The 26,784-nt window shown below is 41.7% G+C and overlaps 1 protein-coding gene across 1 annotated transcript; it reads right to left on the bottom strand.

The window, feature by feature from the left end:
• Positions 1-12,355: 12,355 nt before the first annotated feature.
• On the bottom strand, positions 12,356-25,180 carry TNFRSF17 (TNF receptor superfamily member 17). The gene is made up of 4 exons (XM_072120677.1): positions 25,058-25,180; positions 20,363-20,410; positions 19,157-19,288; positions 12,356-17,424 (listed from the first exon to the last, which is right to left on the bottom strand). The coding sequence occupies exons 1-4, from the start codon at positions 25,173-25,175 to the stop codon at positions 17,150-17,152; spliced, it is 573 nt and encodes a 190-aa protein (XP_071976778.1). The 5' UTR covers positions 25,176-25,180; the 3' UTR covers positions 12,356-17,149.
• Positions 25,181-26,784: the final 1,604 nt, after the last annotated feature.

Raw genomic sequence — 26,784 nt, 5'->3', positions numbered from 1 at the left:
TGTGCAGTACATAGGGGGCAACCACTGGGGCAGATACATCCATAGGGGCAGTTACTGCACTATGTTCCCTGATGACCCTGTGAGATGTGATGTGCACAGACCTTTTATTCACCGGCCCAAGAAACCACCAAGAAAAATGAATTCAACCAAAAAAGATCCAATAAATAGACAAAAGACAAATAATTGGGAACTAAATAACCAAATATTTATTTATAATCCCATCCCATGGCAGACCCCCGACTCACGAAGAGTCACCCTTCAGCACTCAGGAGAGGAAAAACCCCCTGTGGAGGAAACCTCTAGGGAAGCCATGGCTGAAGGATCGCCCTTCCTCTGGGCTTAGAGGGTCACTGCCAATACATATCTGTCACCCAGGTATCCGGGATCCCGAGGTCCAGGGGTCCATGCGTCCAGGCGTCCATGCATCCAGGGGTCCATGCGTCCAGGGCCCATGCGTCCGGGGGCCCATGCATCCAGGGGTCAATACGTCCAGGGGTCCATACGTCCAGGGGTCCATACGTCCAGGGGTCCATACGTCCAGGAGTCCATAGATCCACGGTTCTTCACGGCTCGGCGTCTCATCACCCATTCCCTGCCCCTTCTGCTTCAGAGGTCAATTTATCATAAGTGGGAATAGTGACATCAGCGCATCTATGAGGTCACACTCAGGATTCTGAAGGATTAACCCTTGAATGGCTGACAATATATCTGACTACAGGGGGAATAAAAATGTCCTTGTCTCTTGTACTAGTAGTGACTGCATGAAACGCCCTAATACCTACATATTTATAAGTGACACCGCACTCACAGCTTTTAATCTTATTTATTGGAACATATAATCATTAAATTTTAGGGGGGAAAAATATTGTATATTTGAATATTATATAAGGATGCAGATTTATCAGGGACCGTGTAGAAGTTTTTTCTTGACACTGTGGGGTTTATTTTTGGGTGCATGGTGTGAGCCTTTCTGTGTTTCATGAGGATGAAGGATAGTCCTATGATGAATTGCTGGGCTGACCTCCACCATTGTAGCCAATCCTATGTGACGTCAGGGCTCATGCACATGGACATGACACGTGTGCTAGACGGTGTTTCAGCGGTTATCACACAAGCTGCGGCTGTGTGCAGAGCAGGCCGGCGGACGCATGGATATAACATCATCCCACCTCCCGGCACAGGAGCTGCTGCACCTCACAGATAATGGAAATATTCACTTTATATGTTACTACATTTTGAGAAGGGATAATATCCACTAATATTCATGTTTTTAACCCTTCTCTAGGCAGAACTATCTAAGAACACACTTTCTCTCTTATTGCCTTTTATTTCGTGATAGTTTTTTTTGCAAAAATTGACTGATACAGTGAACATTTGACCCTCTTTGCCTAATGTTGCTTTTATATATTAACACCGCGACCCAGAACATGTCCATAAAGTTATATGTAACACCAACAACACACACATGTTCTGGAATAAAGTTTTTATTTCCCGCCATCCTCCATTACTTACACCTATGTTATGATGTTCTCACTCAGATTATTATGAAGCGCGGAGGGTTCTGTTATTGTGCTGCTAATACAATGGCGACCTCTAAAAGTGACTTTTATTATCTCATTAGCTTGGTTTATGGATATATAGTTATTATTTGGGTTACATTGTGTAAGGGAACATACAATGATAGATCTGTGTGACGCTCGCACAGTTTGGTGTCCCCTGTGGATTTAACATTCTCTTTGCTGCATTTTTTGGTGAATATCTGGGGTCTGTATGATCTCCTCAAATCTTACGGTTTTAAGAAAGTATGTTTTCTTTATATAAGTATCAGGATTTGTAAATATATTAGAGGAAATTTTGAATGTTAATTGCCAAATGCATCGCCTGGTTGTCTGCTTTCAAAATTCTATAGGTTTTATGGCGCCTTTACTTTTTATTCTGTTTTATTGCTATATTTTGCAGGTTGTGACTGTCTTAAAATTTCTAGCTGAAAAGCAGATATATATATATACACACACAGATAAATACATATGTATATACTTACCTTTTCAGATGTTTTGGGCCTGTATGGGTGACCACCCGGCGGTAGCTTGAGACGGGTGTTCAGGTTGGTGTTCTGGCGGGTAGGTGGGTGATCGAATGGGTTCGTCCCCGGGGGGGGGGGGGGGGGCGGGTTTGTTCGGTGGAAGGGTGGTACGGTGCTTGTTCGCCCCCGGAGCCAGTTCTGCCGCGCAGGGGGTCTTTGCTTGTTCGTTCGGGCCCGGGGGGGGGGCGATTGCGTGAGTGAAGGTTGGAAATTGGGCGGCAGCTTGTTCGGCCGCGGGGGGGATTGTGCGCGCGGCAGCTCACGGAGGGGGCAGATTTAGGAGTGGACACAGAGGTAGGGGCCCGGGGGCACAATCCGGCAGGCACCATCACTGCAGGGACACACGGAGTCCGTGCATCCCCGGGCCCCTTAACCTCACAGGCCCCGTAGCAGATATTGAAAAGTGCTACAAGACTGGTTTGCTAACCACTGAGCCACCGTGCTGCCCTCAATCTCCCTATCATCTATCAATCTCCTATAAAATTCTCCCATATTACAGTTTGTTTTACCATATTAAAGGGAGCCTTTCCCACTTTTAGTTTTGCCCAGGGCCCCACTGTCTAGAACCGGCCCTGGTATCTGTTTAAATAATAGAAAAATATTTATTCTCAGTGGTGGAAATACCACTGACGGCAACCATAGGGGCTGCCAAGGGGCCCAAGATGGAAGGGGGCCCGGGCTACATGGCCAATGCTTTCATCATTAATTATCCACTACCACCTGCACAGAGCATCTGAATATGTAGAGAGAAGAATCGGCACTGCTCTGGTGTTGCTCTAGGTTCCTGCACTAGAAGAGGAATGAGCTGATAGATAGGACAGTGGGAGAGGAAGGAGGTCTCTAGGGAGCTGAGATCCCAGAGACAGGCAGGATTTGCCAGCCAGGTTTTATTGTTTTACAGAGAACTGTGTATGCAAATCCAATAAATGGGATTAGGCTTAGTTCACACCACTGCTAGTGCTGTTAGTGGGGGAGATTTATCAGGAGTTTTTCAGAGCAGAACTGTTCTAGTTGCCTATGGCAAGCAGTCAGAGCTTGGCTTTCATTTTCCCTGTTTATAAAATTAAAACTGAACTCTGATTGGTTTTCATGGACAACTAGAACAGTTTTACCTCAGACACTTCTAATAAATCTCCCCCAGTTAGTCTTTTGCTTTATGGAATAGAAAAACGTACATGTTAAATGGATGAAGGTCTTCAGTTTACCATCTGTTTCTATTGACTCCCATTTATGTTCCCTTGCACATCCGTTATTTATAATTACAAAAATAGCGCTGCAGCCTGTGCTATTCTAATAATAAATAACAGAAAAGTATGGGTGGACACCACTAATGGTGGTGTGAACTGAGACTTAGGCCATTGTTTATCACACCCGTGGTTGAGTGATTTCCATGGCTGCCTCAAAAAGTAATTTTTTCAATGGGTGTTTTTCGCTTGTATTTTTCCCTGATCCATTGGGGCACATTTACTTACATGTCCAAGGAGTTGGTTGGTGTCCTGGCTGAACGTCTCCACCTTATAATCCGGCAACTCCCTTCCTGCCTTGCTGGATTTTTGTGCCTCACAGCCTGAGAGAAAGCTTCCTAGCGAGTATTCCTGCGTTCCTGTGTATTCCTGCTTTCCTGTGTATTCCTGAGTGTTCCTGCTCCTGAGTCCTGTGTTACCAGTGTTCCTCCGTGTTGCTGTGTTCCCGTTCCCATCTGCCTGGACCTCCGGTTGCTGACCCTGGATTGGATTTGACCCTGCATCTCTGCCGCCTGCCCTGACCCTGTGCTTGGACCCGACCACGAGACTGTCTTCCGTTAAGGTACCTCGACCTCAGCTGCCGCCGCAGGCTAGTCGCATCTGTGGAACGACCTGGTGGTACCCTGCCACAGCAAGTCCATCCCGCTTTGCGGCGGGCTCTGGTGAAGACCAGGTGCCACTTAGACTCCGGTCCCAGGTGTCAACTAGTACCATCTCCCGCGGTGGTCCAGTGGATCCACACATCCCGAATCCTGAGAGCAGATACCTGTTAAAGCTAAACCTCTCCAAGCTAATCCGCCGAAAAAGTCTAAAAGTCCGACGAAAGTGTAATCTGCGTGCCTTAGTAAGTAACCCCCTATGGGTCCACTGATGAAGCTGAGAAACCAGGTGTGCTGTTTTCAAAACAATGTTAAACCATCAGGGGGGTTTTTTGTTGACGCAGAGACAAAACAGAAGCAAAACGGAGTACAAATGCAACAGATGAGCAACAGAAGCGGAGACACAATTGAGGAAAACGCAGCAGCACTCCATTGTAATCCAGAGAATCAGGAGTTATCTTTATTCATCAAAAATACATTCAACTTTTCGACACTTGGTCTTGGTTAAGACTATGCGTGACAAAGACCGAGTGCTGCGGCTTTTTCCTCAATTGTATCTTCCTGAATCCATGCAACTCGGATCTCTCTGCTAGGGGCACTAGCGGAGCAAACATGGCACTGTGAAACTACCCTTGAGGGGGGGTTCACTGTATATATGTAAATTATCTAAGAAAGAGTATGGGGCACATTTACTTACCCGGTCCATTCGCGTTCCAGCGGCGGCTTCTCTGACGAGCGTTCGGGTCATGAAGGTCCTGCGCCCGATGTCCACCAGGTGGCGCTGCTGCGCCGAAGTCCGCCGAGGTGCCCCGGAGTTCATCGTCTTCATTGTGGTGCATGTAAGTATGGCGCGTGCGACCAATTTTTTTTTAAAATGCAGCGTTTTTTCCGAATCCGTCGTGTTACCGTTCGGCCACGCCCCCCAATTTCTGCCGCGTGCATGCCAGCGCCGATGCGCCACAAACCGATCGCGTGCGCCAAAATCCCAGGGCAATTCAGGGAAAATCGCCGCAAATCGAAAATATTCGGGTAACACGTCGGGAAAACGCAAATCGGGCCCTTAGTAAATGACCCCCTATGTGTGAAAGACTATATTGTATATGCAGCTTCATTGGGGATTCAAAATTGGCAAGTTATCAGCACGTTTCATGATGAATTATGCCGCAGTACAGGGCCACTCTGCTACTGTATCGTACTGTGATTTACTTTACAAAAATACTGCGCTGAATAATGGTTTAGGGCCCAGAGAAACCCTTTGAGTGTAGGAGGCCCCAAGCACAATTGTGCTATGGGTCCCAGCATTTCCTAGTTACGCCCCTGTTTATTATATACAATGGCAGAATGAAGAGATAAAGGGTATTAAAACGAATACTTCTGAATATAAAATTAGTCTATACGCAGATGACGTAGTAATTTTGTGCATAGACCCCATAGGTTCTCTCAGTGCTCTAGAGACCACGATTGAGGATTTCTCGTCTTTGGCATACTATAAAGTGAATGCCGGTAAAAGTTATTTTCTCCCATTTAATGGAAATATATCCCTTAATCGGGAAATAACCGACAAATTTAAATTTATAAGATCTAAAAGATGTTTTCTATACTTAGGCATTCAAATAGGACGGACCTTAGATGAGACTAAGAGACTGAATGGACAACAGTTATTGGAGAGGGTTAAAATCCTCTGTAAAAAGGGCCCCTCGATAGTGATATCCCTACTCGATAGAATCTTCTATATTAAACAAAATATCCTTCCGTTAATCCTTTATTTTCTTAGAAGTATACCTGCCCCTTTACCCAGACAAGTAATTAAGGATATGGAGGTCTATATAGCCCTCTGGGCTAGATCTTATAAAAAATCTAGAATTTCTAGGCCGGTTATGTATTGTCCTAATAACCTAGGTGGCGCAGGTCTCCCCAACATAACGTGTTATCAAGAAGCCGCTCTGTTAGATCCCATCAGGAAGTGGTAGCCGGGAGGTGAGACGCAAGATAGGTGGATAACTATCGAGTCAGAAATGGCTAAGGTATTGACACTTAAGTCCCTGCTGGTAGGGGAATTCCCGGAGCTTAAAGGGAAAAAAAGATTAGGTATCTATGGATACCTTGGAAACAACACGCTGTCACGGGTGCTCCCGCAATCCCTGTCTCGGATCGCAGGCGCATCCGTGCTCCCCCGTGTGCCCCCGCTGCAGTCCGGTCTCCTCACTCACCTCTCCCGGCTCCTGCTCTTCCCCGGACTGCCGTGCGCACGCGTCCCCGCCTCCTAGGGCGCGCGCGCGGCTCCTGCCGAAAATTTAAAGGGCCACCGCACCACTAATTGGTGCTGAACACCTCACCTTTAAGAATCCTGCCTCTTCCTGTGTCCCCTGCCGGATCTTTGTGCCTCTTAGCCTTAGAGAAAGCTTCCAAGCGAGTATTCCTGCGTTCCTGTGTATTCCTGTATTCCTGCGTATTCCTGTATTCCTGCGTTCCTGTGTATTCCTGTGTGTTCCCGCTCCTGAGTCCTGTGTTGCCGTGTTACCTGAGTTCCTCCGTGTTGCTGTGTTCCGTGTGCCTGTGTTCCCGTTCCCACCTGCCTGGACCTCCTGTTGCTGCCCCCGGACTTGGACTTGATGTTGCATCTCTGCCGCCTGCCCTGACCCTGTGCCTGGACCTGTCTACGAGATTGTCATCCGCTAAGGTACCTCGACCTTGTCTGCCACCGTGGGCTAGTCACACCTGGGAACGACCTAGTGGTATCATGCCGCAGCAAGTCCAACCCGCTTTGCGGCGGGCTCTGGTGAATACCAGGTGCCGCTAGGCTCCGGTTCTGGGTGTTGGCTAGTTCCAACTCCCACGGTGGTCCAGAGGATCCACTGATCCTAACACACGCTCAACAGTGCATGCATGGAGAAAATATTGTAAAGTAATGGGGGACAAGGTAAAATTCTCCCCCAAGAATATTGATTTAGAAACACTACAATCCCTTTCTGAGAATTTGGATCTGAAGGATTGGATTCAGGCTGGCATCCATAATTTGGAATGTATGAGGATGGATGGTAGGTACCTATCTTTTAAGGAATTGAGGCAGAAATACAATCTAACGACCTCAGAATGGTGTACCTATCATAGGTTGAGCTCTATAACGCATTTGCTAAAGGAATTTTTAGTGGAGCGGGCATGTTTTACGCCTTGTTTTCTGTCATTTCTAGATTCGGTCAGAGGTATGGGGGGGACCTCAGCAGCGTATAGAGATATGATAACCTGTTATAGTAGGGGTAAACAGGCATATATGCTGAAATGGGAGGAAGAGTTAAGTCTGACCTTATCATCTGAGCAATGGCTTAGGGCAATCTCGGACTCAAATAGAAATCTGCTCTGTACAAATTATATAACTAATCTGTTTAAATTGTGCACCCGATGGTACTTGACTCCCCAAAAATTAGCCAGAATTAATCCGGATTGCAGTGATTTCTGTTGGATGGGCTGTATGGCCACTGCGACAACTGTACATATGTGGTGGGATTGTGTCCATGTGTTTAGGATTTGGGAGCATATCTTTGAGCTCATTACGAAAATGTGCAATAGGACCATCCCCCCCATGTCCGGCTCTTGCCCTTTTGGATATTTATACCAGTTCCTTTTCTGAAAAAGAAAAATGGTTAATTAGTAGGTTATGTGCAGTAGGGAGATTGGTAATTGCGCAACAGTGGAAATCTTAAAATTTTATCAAACTAGATATAATAAGGGAAAATATGAATGAGTGCTATAATTATGAGAGTTCTATGTGGGAGCAAGGTCTAATTAACAACAAAAATTTTAAACGAAACTGGAATGGCTGGCTGAAGTTGATATCTGAACAGTATTAGCATAGGGCCTACTCAGGGCATCTTTTGCTTGACTGATAAATAGCCCACCGAGGGACGCATGGGAGAGTATGATGTAGTTACGCTATGTTCACTCTGTTCCCTTCTCCCCGTCTATATATTTCCCTCTACAATTTCCTCTTTCTTCGCTCCCTATAAGCTGGTTGTACTGGTGCCCCCCTCTCACACCCCTTAAGATAGTCTTAAGTCTTACTGTTCCCCCTTCCTTCCTCCCCCCCTAGTAAAGTGCTACTAAGGTATTTAAATGGTTGGAGAAGTACATGATTGAAAGATTTTTCTTTCTTGTTTAACTGTGTTTATGTTATATGACTAATAATAAAGGATATTTTGAGTAAACTGTACAATTTTGTAAAAAAAAATGCACATGCGTTTATATTTTTAATTATTTAACTTTTAGTTATTAATACTTTGGAAATGTACTTACTATTTTCAGTTTTTACATATAATCCTTTTACAGAAGAATCCTTTAGCCTGTGTTTACAGGCAATTATTAGGACATATTTAAGTTTGATCCCATAACATTGGGTCTCTTAAATAGACCGAATAAAGTTTCTTGACTTTTCTGTATGTGTTTTCTCTTCATTTTAATTAAATGTATTTGTACAAAGTACGGTAGATGTTAAACCCACACTCTTCATTGTAAGGTGATGCCCAGATCATTTCTCATTTGCATACCTTGGTCCCAATTGTTTAACCCTAACAAGGACTCCGTCTAGATGCAATAAAATGCTGCTTAACCCCTTATTTAATCTCACATAATCTTTTGGCTTCAGGCTTTAAAAAGTAAGTAACAGTTACTTTGGGGATATGTTTAATCCCCAGGATGATCTATGATGTCATAGTGCAGTGGCGGCGAACCTATGGCACGGGTGCCAGAGGTGGCACTCAGGGCCCTTTCTGTGGGCACCCAGGCCTTCACCCCAACACAGATAGGACTCAGATATGACTCAAGGCTTCCTCCTGTGGTTCAAGACAGCCCAGGAGGTGCCATGCTAACCCCTATTTTAAAGCGACATCCTTGGCTTCCAGGACTAAAGGAGGTGCCAGAAGGTGTGGATAGAGATGGATTGTCATTGGAGCTCCTGCTCTGGGTCCCCTGATCTTTTTCCTCTTCAGGGGACCCTGGAGGGAAGCTTCAATCTAAATTTCTCCATCTTTCTATTCTATTAGTGAACTCAGGACCCCAATACGATTAAAACCTGTGATACAGCAGGGATTACAAAGGTACTGCGTCAATTGTCATGTTGGCACTTTGCAACATATAAGTGGAGTTTGTTTGTAGCTTGGGCACTCTGTCTCCAAAAGGTTCCACATCACTGTCATAGTGTGTGTTTTTTTCTGTTTTCTATTATTTACTGTTTATTGTTTACTGTTTACCTTTTGTCTTTTGTCAATAAAGTGATTCAACATAAAAAGTTTCATTATGATCTGGTAAATATTATTTTATTATTGGAAGGGGGAGACCAGCAGAGAAGTTTGTGCTTTCCTCTAACCATATTACGGTATAATAAAAGTATATTTCTCCTATATACTGATGAAAAAACCTAATCCCCTACAAAATATAATGCAGGATGATAACTCCTCTAGAAGTATGACACCACCAGGATGTATAACAATGGCAAAAATCAATAAATGATGAAATGTTCCTGGCTTATTGTTGTTCAGTCATGTCAGAAGAGACTGACAATACTGCATCAAATACAGTTTCACAGAAATAAAGCTTTTTATAAGTGGTTTAATGGGATAAAATTACCAATAGTCCAAAAGATGAAGCATTTCTTCAATGTTCCATCTCATGAGAAGTAGTAATTTTTCTGTAATAATGGAATAAAAAAAACTGACATCCTCCATCTGTTTCTGTGTGATCCTGTGTTATTTGCCATAACAATATACTACCAAATCCTTAGGATCTGGGTACTGCTTATTTTTATGGAAATGCGATAGACAGAAAACTGGCGTATTTCTGTCTATTATTGCACTAGAAAGAACAACTTTGGATCTTACACATGTAATTATAAAGTGTCTGCGCCAGTTTTGTGTCGCGGTTAGGCTACATTCACACACATGTATGGGGGACATATATACGGACGATATATGTCCCCCATACACTTCTATGGGCTCACAGCACTGTACGGGAGCGGTACAGTGCAGCACACGTGCGGTACCAAACCGCTCCGTAGCCCTACATGATTCGGCGCCGTGCGCTGTATATTCCTATGGAAAGGGTGGGGGTGAGCTGCGCTCATCCCCTGCTCCTCTCCACAGCGCCGATGTATGCCCACCGTACTACGGTACGGTGGGCATACATCGTGTGCATGTAGCTTTACTCTGTGTCCGACAAGACAGAAAAAATTTGCCCCTAAAGGGGCACATTTAATACAGTGACTTGACAGATACTAAAAAAGATAGTGCACACTTCCAGAGAAGTGCAGGGTGCACCTGATAATTGAGGACCATGGGAACCCTATTATCTGGAGCATCCTGTACATTTTCACTTTAAATAAATCTGGGCCATTGTGTTGTCTTTATGGCACTAAATTTTCTTCTTTTTGTAAGCAGGAGTTTGGTTCCCACACCTTCCATTGTTTATGTCCACCCCTTTATCTATAAAAATTCTCCAAAGTCAAGTGAAAATGGGCACAGAAGAGTCACATTTGCCTTAGACGAGTCAAGTTTAGAGGCTGCAGGGGAAGTGTCACTTCAGATGCCCCTATATTCCTTTTTATAGCACTTTGGAACATGTGTCATTTTAAAAAATAAGAATCTCATCTTTAAGATCCTTTCAGACTTGAGTTTCTGTGATCTACAGAACCATAGGCACAGCCAATTTAAAATAAAGTTGGAATTGTAAGCTGAAGATTAAAAAAAAACAATCCCTGCCTTTTTTAACTGTCTGTATCTCTTTTTTTTATCCAATAACATTTTTATTGAAGATTCATACAAGTCTCTCTTTTTAATTTTTTGATAAAAAAACAAAACAAATATACAAAAGGGACATAACAAACCAAAACACCCTCCACCCTCCCACCCAGTGAGCGCGGCATTTCTCAGATGAAATATCCATATGCTGTATATGTCTTCAGCTGTAGGGAGAGAAAAAGAGTCCACCAGAATTTGGGTGAACACCAAATACTTTAAAAATTATTTGAGCTTTCCTCTTTTGTTAAATGTATTTATCTAGATGCAGTGACATGTTTGCCCGAGCACAGAACTCACAAAGCTTAGGGGGTTCAACATCCTTCCAATGGAAAGCAATGAGCTTCCTGGCTATGTAGAATAGTCTCAATGCAGCCATCCAGGGACATAACTATAGGGGAAGCCCACAGTGTCAGGTGGCCCCCGGCATCTGGAGTATTGGGTATGTATATGCTGCATGTGTGTGTGTGTATATGCTATATGTATATTATATTATATTGTATGTATGTGTGTATTTGCTGTATGTGTATTTGTGGTATGTATACTGTATGTATGTTTATGCTGTTTGTGTGTATATGGGCTGTATATGCTGTATATCAGTGATGGTGAACCTTTTGGAGACCGAGTGCCCAAACTACAACCAAAATCCACTTATTTACTGTGAAGAGCCAACATGGCATTTTAAGCAGTAACTTACTGCTGCCTGTTCTTCCACATCTTTCAATCGTATCGGCTGCCTAAGACCACCAATACAGTTGAAAGAAGGAAGGAAAATTCTGACTCTCATGATAGCTTCTCTCCAGGGTCTCTCTGTAGAGAAAGAATGGTGGGTCCAGCAGGATGAGCTTCAAAGATAATGCAGTTCTGTAAACACCTTCTCACTTTTTGGGCAGTTCCAAACAGCCAGTGAAGTGTGGCTCTTGAAAAAGAGAGATTGTCTGAGTGCCCACAGAAATGGATCTGAGTGCCACCTCTGGCACCCGTGCCATAGGTTTGCCACCACTGCTGTGTATATATATATATATATGCTTCAGAATGGCTGCATAGAGTCAGCCGAAACGTAGCTCTTACCACTGGTGGAATAAACATTCACTATTTATATTGGAGTGCTGCTTCCTTCCATGGAGTATATATATATATATATATATATATATATATATATATATATACATACATACATACATGTGTGTGACTGTAAATAACATTTTTGAGTATAAATATATATATATATATTTATTTATTTATTTTAAAGGGGGCCCCATTCAGAAGTCCCTTCAGAAGGACCCTGCCTCTCCTATTTACCCCCCTGCAGCCAACCTATGACTCTCCAACATATTAAGAAACTAATCTGATGCAATCTGAGAGATAAGATTCTTATCTTTAATATGACATCATGTTTCTAGGTCCTATCGAATAATTGAGTCCTATCGATCCTCCTAGTACTATATTGGCACACCCATTGGCTGTGACCATAACAATTGGACCAAAGCTTCTGTAAAACAAATCTTTGCTGATCACTCATCCCTGACCCTCAGTAGTAGAAACATTTTCCCACTTAGGGATGGTGTAAGAATTCAGACAGACACAAATATTAATGAGAACTGTAGAACTTTACTCACAAAGAGGTAACAAATTTAGCAATTACAATTTTATCAGATAAGGCAACTAGTGTGGTGGTCAAAAACAGTATTATAAGAGGCAATAGATCTCTATCACAGTAGCTCAGCTTAGATCTTCAGTGTCTATCCTTCTTTTGTACACGGGTGCCAGATCCATTTTCCACCCTTTTACAAGTGTCAAGTTTCAGTAGGGTTATAAAATTACTGGTGCACAATGGTAAGGGGAGCCTTATACGCTTACATATATATCGCTACGTATAGTGATACAAGTATACAAGTAATTATGTATCCCTCTATAGCAAGGCATTGTGATATGCGTTATGCAATATTTAATGGAATATGGTGTTTTTTCCACTTTAAAATATCCCCTTCCTGTGTAGCATCACATAGTTAACTTTTTTTGAATTGCAACAAAAAATATCTTTTAGAGAAATTGAATATTGATAAAAAAAAATACAGGCAGTTCCCGGGTTACATTCAAAATAGGGACTGTAGGTTTGTTCTTAAGTTGAATTTGTATGTAACTCGGAACTATATATTTTATCATTGTAATCCCAGCCAGAACTTTTTTGGTCTCTGTGACAATTGGATTTTAAAAATGTTGGGTTGTCATAAGAATCAATATTAACAATAAATCTTCATTACAGACACCTGTGATAACTGTTACAGCTGTTTATTGTAGCCTGGGACTAAAGTACAATAAATTACCAATATCCAGAGGTCCGTTTTTAACTAGGGGTCGAATGTAAGTCGAGTGTTCTTAAGTAGGGGACCGCCAGTAGAGGCAAATTATTACCTGTATTGGAACAATCATGCCATATACATGACTGATCAAGCAAACATTTTCCAAGCTCTTGTATCGGACAAATAAGTGTCTGCCGTTGCTAATTGCTGACTGATGGCTGGACATTAGGCCCCTTTGGCTGGCTTGTATCCTATGGGTAGCTTAAGATGTGCACCATTAACCTGCACAGGTGAGTCATGAATTCGCTGTAGTTGTTTTGTTCAAAGAGAAAGGAAAATAGGAAAGAAAACTGAGCAAAACCAAGAACTTGATCAAGCGAAACGATATGCAAAGTACCAAGTGTGAAACCTGGCAAAGGCTGTGCAAGTAGATCACCACCTCAAGCAGCGCACATGCCCTGGATGGAATTTCTACAGTTTTGCACATTTGCATTATCTATACACATTGCTTAGTAACTTATATTATTCATTTGCTAGTTATATTGTATTTTTTTATTGTTGAGATCAAAGAGTTGGATAAGATAAGAAAAATGTTGCTTTCTACGGTGCCACAACTGTCCAAGGTTATAGTATAGATCCGTCAGCTAAAATCAGCAGATCTAAAATAATCTGGTTAAATTATATGTGCATGGGATATTACATAAATACACAAAAGACTGAACTAGACTAAAGACTTAACATGAGCAGGGATACACTAAGGGTGCAGTCATATGTAACGCTAGCGCTGCGTTTACAAACATAGTGCTAGTATATGCGGATGGGCCCTCGGCATTGTTTAAATGCAAGACACCGGGTTCTGGTTACCGATCACATACGTTTCCATAGCAAGGCATATGCGATCTGGCACACCTTGCACTTTTGTGAAGAGGCAGTAATAAATGTGGCGCACTGTCCAACTCTGCACGGGAACGCCTGTTAGCTGCAGACGTTGGTGTAGAAACTACATAACTACATGTGCAAGTGGTTTGCACATTCTTTTCCGTGCAAAGAACGACAGAAAACTGTGACAGACAGTTTAATAAATCAGAACCAATACCTCTCTATGATGCATAGAGCAAAGTTATTTAGTTAAAAGAGGCTGTCTTGCTTTGGGCAGTATGGATCTGTTAAAGTGATCCCCTATCATAAAAGGTAGTGTACCATCTTTGTAAGTTATACCCTATCCACAGGTTAGGGGATAATAATAATTCTTTATTTATATAGCGCACACAGATTACGCAGCGTTGCACAGAGTTTGCCAAATTGGTCCCTGTCCCCATGGGGCTCACAATCTAATCAACCTACCAGTAAGTTTTGGAATGTGGGAGGAAACCGGAGGATCCGGAGGAAACCCACACAAACACGGAGAGAACATACAAACTCTTTGCAGATGATGACCTGGATGGGATAACAATCTGATCGGTGAGGGTTCCACTGCTGGGACACCACCTTTCACGAGAATGGGACCCCCAGCAATTGAGTGAATGGGGGTCTTGTTCTCAGTAATTGATAGAGAGGCAGGATGAGGATGCATACTAAAAATGCTAAAATAAAGACAATAGTAGTTACAGTAAACTAGAAATAAAAATAGAACAGTAAAAAAAGATAATCATAAAACAGCATAATTGTCAGCACAGGATCATGCATGCAGCGGAGCATTAGTCATGAGGCGGGTTGAGTTTAGGTTCTCCCCTGTAAATATGGACCACAATGGTTGGCCACAAGCACTCAGTTGAGTAGATTTAGCTCTTAGCGGGTATTTTCCTATTGATACAAAGGTCCTCTCAACAGTATCAGGCACAGTATCATTTAGACAGATTATATCATATAACAAACTTAAGGACCTCCTTCCACTAGCCCCAATCCATTTCTTTGTTTTGTATCAGGTACTCTGCAATGGCAACCAGAAACTACTCAGCCTATGCAGTGGCATTGGCATTCATGGAGAACTCAGGCATATTGCATGTTAAGGTAAGTAGGAAGGGTATGTCCTGTACAAAACTTGCACATAGATAAATATGATAAATAAATGAAATAAGTGAAAACCACTGCTATCATTCTGAAACATTCTGGGTTCTCTGCCTAATAACAGGATATCCAGAGAACATTGGAACAGGAGCAGTGACATAGTTATAATTTTTACATTTTTTTTAAAGAATTCTGAGCCATTTAAAGAAAATGGTTTGGCTGGAGAACCTGTTTGATCTACAGTCAATACAGATTTATAATCTGTAACATATCCCTACTTATAAGGCTGGATGTAGCAAAGTGGAATATGTAGCCTTTGTCCTTTGTCCTGGAATGGTGTCTTCAAATGACCTTACTTATTATTTTAATTACAGAAATGCATATAGCTGGTGATCACAGAACCTTTGTATTATACTTCATTAAAGAAAATTTACAATCAAAATCCATCATGATAAACCAGGGACACTAACTTATAGATCCCAGCATCGTGACTGTGGTAATCTTGTTATATTTATCTATGGCCTCCTTCCATCTAAAATCAACTCTAAAAATGATAATTATAAGCCTAAATGGCTCTGGGGCATTAGCTCTGGTTTCACTCGTTATTGCATTGTCTCACCCGACCCCTTCCTCCTTCAGCACTCTACCCTGCCTAGCTTATTAGCATAATTTTTAAAATTGATTTTAAACGTAAGGAAGTCATGGATGAATAATGTAAAAACATTACCCAAGTCACAGTGCCCTAATCAATGAGTAAGTGTGCTTGATTTATCATGCCTGTTTTAATAGTAGATTTCATTTAAGTAAAGCAGCTTCTCTGTGCCTTCCTTCTACTCTTTCCTCTGTAGTGAGTAGTGAATCTAAAAGTCTTCTGAGGTTTATCCACTTCAGACAGATAAGGAGGCTACTGATCAACTCTTTCCATACCTAGACAATGGGGCATATTTACTAAGACTTTGCGCCGCTTTGCAACACACTTGTTTTGGACTGTGGCTGTTCCTCAATGGTAAAGTGTTTTGCACAGGTTTTTTAGTAGCAGATGCGTTACTTTTGTAGCCGTGCGACACAAATTAGGGGGCGTGTTGTCGGACAGGCCATCTGATTCAGACTGAGCACAGGATTTAACTTTCACATTTTGTCGCAAGCCCAAGCACTTAGATGCACCACTAAAAAGATGGTGAACTCTGGCGGACCTGTGCAGGTAAGTGACACATTCATGATATGCACTTTAGGTGACGGGGTAAGTAAATGTGCCCCAATATTTCCTTTAATGAATCAGCTTTCTGAGAAGATTAGACTTCTCATTGATGGTAAAGAGTTAAAGGAAATCTACCATTTGTTGTTATGCATTGTTAACCAAACATACCTTGAGCATATCTTGGTTAATCCCTGAGTTGAGTGGTGTCGCTCAAAAAACAATTATACAATTTCAGGACCTTGGGAAAGCTGGGTTGCATGCAGGCTGCCTACATAAACACATTACATGGAGCTTCTTGAACTGTCCAGACAGGACTAATCAACCTGAGCTTGATGACTCATACACAGGAGCTGGGGGATGGTGCAGCAATTGATTACTTCTGCCTGTTAGGGACAACACAGTGAATACAGTGTTCTCTTGAGCAGTGCATAAATAGGGTAATAGGAGAACCCCTGCAGCAGCCACAGGAGCAAAAGAGTCTCATTATCATAATTTTATAACTGTTTTTACAGCAAATCCACTCATGATATGTTTCTGCATCAGTGTAACTACACCATTCTAAAGGTATGATTGGTTCATACTGCCTAAAAGCAAATGGTATATTTCCTTTAAGTCATTAGATACTTTATCAGGTTCCTTTACCTCTCAGCTGTCATTGGATACAGGACATAAAGCTGACTTATACAAAGTACTAATGTAAAAACTGCAGGGGGCAAAAGAAGGACACAGTAAGAGATTTCTTATTACGGTATATTACAAAGTTTGCTATTATTATCTGCACTATTGATGGTGCAATTTATCTGAAAGTTTAGTTCAAAATGGCGTCCTTGCAATAGTGGCGATAATAATCATTAAATGGCATATATACACATACAACAGATAGGCAGCTCTCAGTTTTCCCCGTTTCTCAATCCACGATAGAACATTGTGAAGTTAAATTTCCACAAAAGCGTCGCCTCTCACACCTGGGCCAAGATTAAAACAAGCAGATGTCTTTGTGGTGACCAGAATAGCAGCTCCTTCCTCTATAGCCGGCAAGGGAAACAAATAATCAGACAGACCATTGTCACAAATAGCGACACCCACTGGATTCTCCACATCTTCGTTCTCCGCTACCGGTTTCTTTAGTTCATCACATGAGCCTTGTTCTCCGTTTGTGTCCTTAATTTTGCTTTTGGTTGTGATCTTGTCACAAGCCTTGCCGAAACCTGAAAACACGATTATACATGGTAAGTGAAGACCATTGATGCAGCTTCTAAATAACAAATAGTAAACTCTTTCACCTAGCCCATGGTTAATATAGTAAGAAAAGAAATCATCATTGAGAACGATAGTTAAGTTAGGTCATTAAAGTGCAACTAAGCTTTCATTTTTGTGGTAGGTTAGATTTGTGACATTGTGAAAGTCACTTATTTAAAGATGATGGGGCATATTTATCAGGACCTCTGCAAATGCTAGCTTATTGCTAGCTTTTGCGATTATTTGCCCCGATCCGCCACCTTCACGCCAGTGGGACGTGAAGGGGGGGGCGGCTGGCCGAGCGGAGGGCTCGGCCGGCCAGGAGGGGGGGCCTGGCCCTCAATAACAATCACCAGTATGTGCATACCTCTGGTTACTACACACAGGCAGTGCAATATTAGCAATGCCTTTGCCCTCTGTGTGACCCAAGTGGCGCCGTCATCGACTGAGCAGCGATGTGGGCGGCAGCACCAGTATCATCATGCTCCCTTTATCCCGGAGGAGTTGTATGTGAGCAACAAGGAGGGTCCAGGGAGTGTGGGTAGGTGAGTATAATTAATTATGTGGTACATATATACTGGAAACATGTGCTAGTCTGGGCTACCTACAGTATATACAGGTATGTTCTGGCCTGGGCTACCTATGTGTTGGGGGGCATGTGCTGGCCTCGCTACCTTTTTACTGGGGGGCACATGCTGGCCTGAGCTACCTATATACTAAGAACATGGCTGGCCTAGGCTACCTATATACTAAAGGGTATGGCCTGGCCTCCTATATACTAGGGGACATGTGCCGGCCTGAGCTACCTATATACTAAGAACATGACTGGCCTGGGCTACCTATATACTGAGGGACATGCGCTGACCTGGCCTCCTATATACTAGTGGACATGTGCTGGCCTGAGCTACCTATATACTAAGGGGAGTATGTGATTTGCTGCCTATATATTGATGAGGGTATGTGATGTGCTACCTATATACATGGAGTGCTGTGCTAAGCAAAATTATTATGGGGCAGCTGTGTCTAAATTAATGAATATGCTGACAGAGACGATAATTCAGAGGAAACAACCAATATGGCCGCACTTCCTGTTATCACTTATTCACAATAATATCAGAAAATAAATCATAAAAGATAACTTCTTTGTAGAATGACTGTTAGAATGTATGTTTGACGCTTCATATTTTTGTATTAAAAAGCTTATATAAAAATAGAGAAGGTACTTAGTGAGCTGTGACTAGAGGTCTGACGGATTATTTGTCAAAGTTTCCTCACAGCAGAGGAGAAGTAATGGTTATGCAAATACTGACAGATTTATCATCTGAGAATTCCCAGGGCTTTCGATCTGAGTTACCTCACAACACCTAAAGCTGTGCTGCCTGCTTTCAAAAGATTGTGCCGAATTTGGTGAATCCTCACAAGACCAATGAAGCCTACTGACCTGGCCAGTAATACATTGGTGCCTTCTACCTACTGAGCCATGTTACGTTCTTACAATGTGACACCCCTCTTTTGCAGCAAATTATGCCAAAATTCATCCAAATTTTACCCCCCTCCTATGATTTTAGAAGTTCTGCTTTTCTATACTGCATATATCGGATTATTGTCTTGCAAGACTTTATTTATTCACTGGCTCTAGCACCATGTTATAACATAATGCCAGAAATGGAAAGTTTAGCTGGTGACCATAAATCACGTTACCTCCATGCAGCTTCCGTTTTCTATGCAGAATAATCGTTACGATTAATATGGTGGATATTAACACAACAAACAAAGCCAACAAGAGCCAAATCATGAAGTTTGTATCCTTTGCATCCATTGGGCTGTTGAAGCCTAAAGAAAACAGAAAAAAGCAAGTTAAATATATGCTGTAACATATTCCATGAGTGAGTCCTCGAAGATGTTGCTGGTGGCATGGCTCAGGACACTGGTGAGGGCAAACAAGCATTACCACTACTTCATCTACAACATACAGCTCCATTGTATAGTCTTCTAAATGTATCAGTCTGAAGGCACCAGAGATCTCAGTACCACTGGGGGTGCATGTTACATAGAGCAAAGGCCATGTACCCATCTCCTTTTGGGGCTTCCATTATTATGTTCTGCTATGGAAGCAGAACAGTGGAAAATCTCAGGCCCCCAATGTTTGCAATAATGGACACCAAAAGTTCCCGAAAGACCCTATTAGGCTTATATGTAGGTTTTTTTCATATGTGCTTCTTAACAAAATCTGTGACTGTGGGTCCTAATGAAGCCTGAAACACAGATGTGAACTCAGCCGATGGGAGGGATGTCTGATGCTTTAAAGGGGTTGTCCAGTGACAACAAGTTAGCCCATATCCACAGGTCTCAGTGATGGGAGCCCCATCGACCACAAGAACGGAGGTCCGTTGTACCACGGATCAGAAGAGCAGCCAGGCTGCTCTGTTCTTCTCTATGGAGCTGATGGAGATGGGCGAGCACCTAGTTTGCTATATCCGTCAGTGACAAACAGATGAATAGAGCATGTGTGATTGGCTTCTCTGTTCATCTGGGGTACAACACGGGGTACAACGACCCCCAGTCTTGTGATCCATGGGGGTCTCCATCACTGAGACACCCACAGATTAGCAAGTCAGGTCCTTTCCTGTGGGTAAGTGCTAACTTGTTGTGACCAGACAACCCCTTTAAGTGAAGATCATTAAACCCACAGTTGGCTTGAACTTGAAGCAGTGATATGGATGCTAAAATGTGGCCGCATAGCAGCCAACTTGTTGCAGTGATATTGACTGGAAGGTATACGTTACATACAGCTATTTTACTATAAATCAGTATGCCCATTCCTAAATAGGACTTCTGGAACTATACATGTCCATTAGACTGAAATCTTGAGGAAATGTCCCAAAATGTTTCCATCTTCCGAATTACCTTTTGTGAGTGGGACATCTCTGTGCTTCACTGAGGAAATGGTAGACCCTATGCAAAATGATAAAACAACAATAGCTAAGTACAATTACAGAAATCTAATTTACAGCAGGAGCAAATATACGCATATGGCTGTGCAAATGAAAAGGACGTATGACAAGTGTAACTTTACAGCATTTCTTTATTTCTCCAAAGACATTAAGGGAACCTGTCAGCAGAAAGTGACATTATAACCTGACACCAACATGTTGCAAAGTCAACTTTAACGTGAGATGTAAAATGGTGGTAAAAAGTAAAATTCTTCTTGCCTAACAATGGCCACTTATCTGTAATCGATGGTCCTGCATTATGCATGATGACAATAACAGGAGAGGGGTCGTTCACAGGAACAAAGATTAACAATAAAACTTTATTTCAGACACCTTTGATAACTTAGTTGTAGCCTTGGGGGTAAAGTTTCTTAACTTACTAGCATCCAGAGAGCATCAAATGGTCAAAGTGGGCAGAGAGTTCTGTTTTTAAATAGGAGTTGTCTGTAAGTCAAGTGTCCTAAAATCAGGGATGGACAATAAACTTGAAATTTGCTCAATTCTGATCTCATCGTTGTATTTTTGTTGTTTGTGTCTCTTTAACCCCTTAACGACTTGGCCTTTTTTAGTTTTTTCACTTCCATTTTTCACTCACCAACTTCAAAAATCTATAACTTTTTTATATTTCCACATAAAGAGCTGTGTTATGGCTTATTTTCTGCGTAACAAATTGCACTTCATAGTGACGGTATTTAATATTCTATGGCGTGTACTGGGAAGCGGGAAAAAAATTCCAAATGCAGTGAAAATGGTGAAAAACCACATTTGTGACATTTTCTTGTGGGCTTGGATTTTACAGCTTTCACTCTGCATCCCAAATGACATGTCCACTTTATTCTTTGGGTCGGTACGATCACGTGGATACCAAATTTGTATAGGTTTTATAATGTTTTCATACATTTAAAAAAATTAAAACCTCCTGTACAAAATATTTTTTCTTTATTTTGCCATCTTCTGGGGCCAATAACTTTTTCATACTTTGGTGTACGGAGCTGTGGCGTTTTCATTACTATAATTTTTGGGACTGTGCGACCTTTTGATCACTTTTTATTAATTTTTTTATATTTTTCAAAATGGCAAAAAAATGCCATTTTCGACTTTGGACGCTATTTTCCGTTACGGGGTTAAACGTAGTGAAAAAACATTATCATATTTTGATAGATCGGGCATTTTCAGACGCGGCGATACCTAATGTGTTTATGATTTTTACTGTTTATTTATTTTTATATCAGTTCTAGGGAAAGGGGGGTGATTTGAATTTTTAGGTTTTTTTATTATAATTTTTTTTTTTAAACTTTTTTTTATTTTTACTTTTACTATTTTTCAGACTCCCTAGGGTACTCTAACCCTAGGTAGTCTGATCGATCCTATCATATACTGCCATACTACAGTATGGCAGTATATGTGGATTTTACTCCCCATGCATTACAATGTGCAATTAGCACATTGTAATGCATGGGTTAAAACGAAGTAGCCTCGGGTATTCAGAACACCCGAGGTTACCATGGCGACGGATCGCCGCTCCCCGTGACGTCATCAGGGAGCAGCAATCCACGACAAGATGGCGGCGCCCATGCGGCGCCATCTCTTTGAAGCCGCCTTAAAAGGGCTATCCTCATGTACAATAGAGGTGCCTACCACCCGATCTACCTTAATAGGTAGATCTGTGGTAGTAGGTTTCCTTTAAACACCTTAAACGCCTATGAAGCTACAGCACGAAGGGACTCTAGCCCTTATGGTTTATAAGCATAATTTTAAAAGTTGATTTTAGAAGGAAAGAATAACAATTGAATAACAAATACTGTATAAGAAGATCACCACTGTTACGGTGCCTGGATTTATGAATTTTTAGTAATCCAAACACATTTTGGAATCTATTCAGAGTATGAAATATATATTGTCATAGTAGTCAAGGTTTATAGCATGTTTCATAGCATTATTGTATAACATTATAACTAAACAACAGAGCAGAAGTGAAATTCATTTCGCCCACAGGGCTTCCCTGTACATTGGGAAATTCCTCTGATGTCACTTATGTGACATCACAAAATTTACTGTAAACATCACTTCATTTAGTAGTTTTTTTTTTCCTTTTTTTTAATTTAGTAGTTTTAGTAAACCAGAATGCAAAGGGGCAGTATGAGATTTGAAAAACATGGCCGCTTTCTTCCACACAGGGCACTTGTTTTACGGGTCTGGTTTTGCAGTCCTTTAACCTGAATTTGGACATACAGTCACATCAAGAAGCTGACGGCTAGACTCCTGCTTTGGTGAGCGTAGTCAATAAGAACACTGATCATGCCTGCTTAACCCCTTAGATGCCCCCTTCTGCTTGTCCACCGGCACCGCTGGCGCTTATGGACTGCATTCCAGTTTCCACTGACGGTACAATGTTTTGGCATGCTGAGTATATAGCATTATATCAGAAATTTCATTGTTTACTGAAAAAACCGTAGCAATGCAAAATTTCCTTTCTTTTCTTTAAAAAAACAGATCTAACTGTAAAATAATAAAATGAAAAAAATTTTTTTTTAAACTTAAAATCAATTACACATTTGTAAAACAATGAAACCTCAATAACCACCTCTTAGAGAAGACCATCACTTATCCAGATGAGATGGGCGATTGGTGGTTCAACAAACTATACGTTTCTACAACAGATCCTCTAAGAATATAGGATTATCTGAAAGCATTATTTGTTAAAGAGGGTGTCATTAAACGATTTTAATTTAAGATTGGGAATAAAATAATTCTGGGATATTTTTTAATGCTCCTGTGCCTAACAATATTAGTGTTACACCATCTTTTACTGCTCTGGTGATTCGTTCCAGGGAAACAACCTACTGCTACTAGACACTCATACTGGGGCTCATTAACTAAGGGTCCGAATCGCGCACTTTCGTCGGGTTTCCCCCCGATTTCCGATTTGTGGCGAATTGCCCTGGGATTTTGGTGCACGCAATCGGATTTTGGCTTTCACGCGACAGAAATCGGAAAACCACGGAATTTGAAAAAGAATTTGGGTTGCAAGATCAGCACTTACGGTGGACCTCAGAGCAGCAGCGACTCCTGGTGTATATCGGGTGCACGGACCTTAGTGAATCCCGGCAGACCCGAATCAGCGCCGGAGAACATGTCGCTGGATCGTGACTGGACCAGGTAAGTAAATGTGCCCTATTGAGTATTCTAGTAGCACCACCTGGAACCTACACAGGAAATGGAGTAATTAAGGAGATTGGATAACTATGCAAAATATTGGAAATCTTAAGGTGTCAGAATTGGGGAAACTAAACCACCAAAATGTTATAAGGGTGGTTTAGTGTCCATTATGTGCCTATGGTAAGCCTGTCCTTTTCTAGGTTATTTAAAAAAGGAAAAAAAACACCCTTGCACCTACCAAGAAATATTCTACCATCGAATGCACATTGTCTATTCAAGTCAAAGCAGTACACCTCCACTTTAGCACCATATGTCAGGTTCATATATGATGAAGTCTAGTTGAATTGCAAAAGCTCCGGAGATGAGCCCAGTAAGAACAGTGGACTTATCTATCACAGAGTATTAGGGAGTTTTGTTTTTGTGAATAGGTTCACCATAGCCATGTGTGAGACCCTAAACTAATGGTCCACAACGGCATCCAAGGGTTCCCAAATTCTCCTGACATTCCTTTCATTTCATTTAACCTTGGCCAACAACAATTTTCAAAGCAAGTGATGAACAGTAGAAAAAAAGGCAGGTAACATGTGACACCTTATATTATTATATAATAAATTATTATGAGCTACAGTAAGGAAACAAAACCTAAAAAAAATAATACCCAAAGTGGGGGCTAAAAACACCTTTGGGTTTTGACACAGTTTTTTTCACTAAGAACAGTGCAACCTGTACTAAATGCAGTTTTCCTGTGTAAATTGCAGGGTGCACCTTATTAAGGATTTCTGGTGCATGTTCTTCATGAATCTGGCACCTGCACTACCCCGACAGAGTGCACCACTTTTTTTCAGGTGCACCTTTAACACAATTCTGTCGGACTTTGCATGATAAATCTGGTGCACGGTCCAACTAAGCACCGGAAAAACAACCCCTTTGTGTTGCATGATGCCTAGTGCAGCCGCACCGCAAAAGGGTTGTGTGTGACACAAATGTAGTGCAGACACTTCTTAAATATCTGTGCAGGGAGTCTGCACTAAAAAGAATGTGCAAAGGCCGACAGAAAACTGGCGCACGGCCCTTAGTAAATGGGCCCAAATAATTTTACTTTACAATTTACTTTACATTTTTATTGATTATTAGATCAGAACAATGGGCACAAAAACAAAATTGCTAATTTGATTCAAAAATATAAAAATAAAATGGAATGAAACGTGCACACGACAGTATTGGGGGCCATGATCTGGCCACACAATTTGTGGTGTGGTGAGCAAGCAGGTCAGCTTTTTCGCATAAAATATATAATATAATATTTTTATAGAGAAGGAAGGGGTAAAGAGCGCCGCCCCCACCTCCCTCTCTCCTGCACCCGGCCCTGTACTGCATCCAGGTTCCACCCCCAGTGAGTGCATTCAGTAGATTTAGAATCCTTTAAGAAATTGTTAAAAATACAACTTACGTGCACAGGGATTGAACTTGAGACAATCAGGAGGAAGATTTCCACAGCGAAGCTTACACGGCTGACAAGATAGTAATAACTCATCGTAATAGTGACTTGTTGGACAACGTTCACCCATTTTGTTTCTCATTCACAACCACAGACCAAAGTGAACGGACGTTCCGTGAAAGACCTTTAAATACTCGACATGCAAATGGGTTGATGATGATGGTTAAGGCTGTCTTCTAGTCACTGGGAAGTTGTGTGGCACGTTTCAGTGCAGGTGTCTGAGATTTACAGATACATTTGACTAAGTTCTGCTGATGCATCCCAGAGAATACCCAAGGGACCGATGACATCATCATTAATACCTTGCCTATCTTCATTTGGGGATAAGTGTAGCCAAGCATGACAGCCCTACTCAAGTATCTCATTCTTTAGTTGTTACATGGAACATAATATTGACACTCTTTAGCATCCTAACCTTGACCAAATAATCCTGACCTAATCTTAGGTTGCTCATGTGACCAAGTTTGTTTAGTAACACATCGTGTTAATTTTGAAGTGAAATTGCTAGTGAGTTTAGTGTCACACCACTATATTTTGTGGTAAATCATATACTCATATACTCATTTCTCCACTATTATTCCTTGCATCTTATAGTCACTTAAATTTTATTAAATAATCCTATTTCCCCAATTATAACAGTTACAGCACATCTGTTCTTAGAACTCTTTGTTGTATTGTGACTTTTTCTTTTTCCCCAAGAAATTTCTGAATAAATTGACATTTGTGTGTTACCCGTGTATCCCTTCACAATGCGATATTAACCAATAAGTGCTGTCCATTCTAGACTGTATAGTGACACACCCGCAACTATTAACACCCAAATTGCAATGTATTCGAAAATTTCTAGAATGACAATAGAGAATTCTTAGAACAGATGCAGCAGAATGTGCAATTATTAACCAAAACATGTAACATGTTAAAAGAAGTGCCAGGTTATCTCCAAATCCCATCCTGTTTACCTACAAAGAAATCTCAGTTAAAGTCATGTGAAAATGAGCAGAGAAGAGTCATATTGGGGCAGATTTACTTACCCATGGCTAGTATTCCTGGTGGTAGGTTTCCTTTCAAAACTTAAAGGGAACCTGTCACCGGGGACCTCATTTTTCACTAAACACAGATTGTAAAAGCCCATGACACCTGCAGTGCAAAAATGCCTTTCTGCCTTTTCTAAGCATTTGCATTACAATATAATTGTGTGTTATAACTTACTCTTGCATTCTGACAAAATCCTGGGGTAGTCACAGGGGCTGGACTTTGGTTTGGATGCATTTCAAAAAACAACATGTGACCTGTTTGAACTGCAGGCTGACTCCATGTATGTGCTCCTGTACAAGTTGTCCCTCCCACACTGATGCCAGGCTGACCAGGCTGTGACCTCTGAGAAGAAGCAGGAGGAGGAGGAGCTAGACAGGAGCACAAAGGTGGGGGCCATGCTCTGAGGAGTGAGTAACACAGACAAGTCACATGTTGTTTTTTGAAATGCATCTAAACCAAAGTCCAGCCCCTGTGACTACCCCAGGATTTTGTCAGGTGCAAGGTAAGTTATAACACACAAATATATTGTAATGCAAATGCTTAGAAAAGGCAGAAAGGCAGATTTGAACTGCAGGTGTAATAAGCTTCCGCAACCTGTCTTTAGTGAAAAATGAGGCCCCTGGTGACAGGTTCCCTTTAAGAGA

The sequence above is a fragment of the Engystomops pustulosus genome, chromosome 8 (genome assembly GCF_040894005.1).
Source record: "Engystomops pustulosus chromosome 8, aEngPut4.maternal, whole genome shotgun sequence".
NCBI lineage: Eukaryota > Metazoa > Chordata > Amphibia > Anura > Leptodactylidae > Engystomops > Engystomops pustulosus.
The sequence above is the reverse complement of the archived record's forward strand: the minus strand, read 5'-3'. Positions and strand labels throughout refer to the sequence as shown.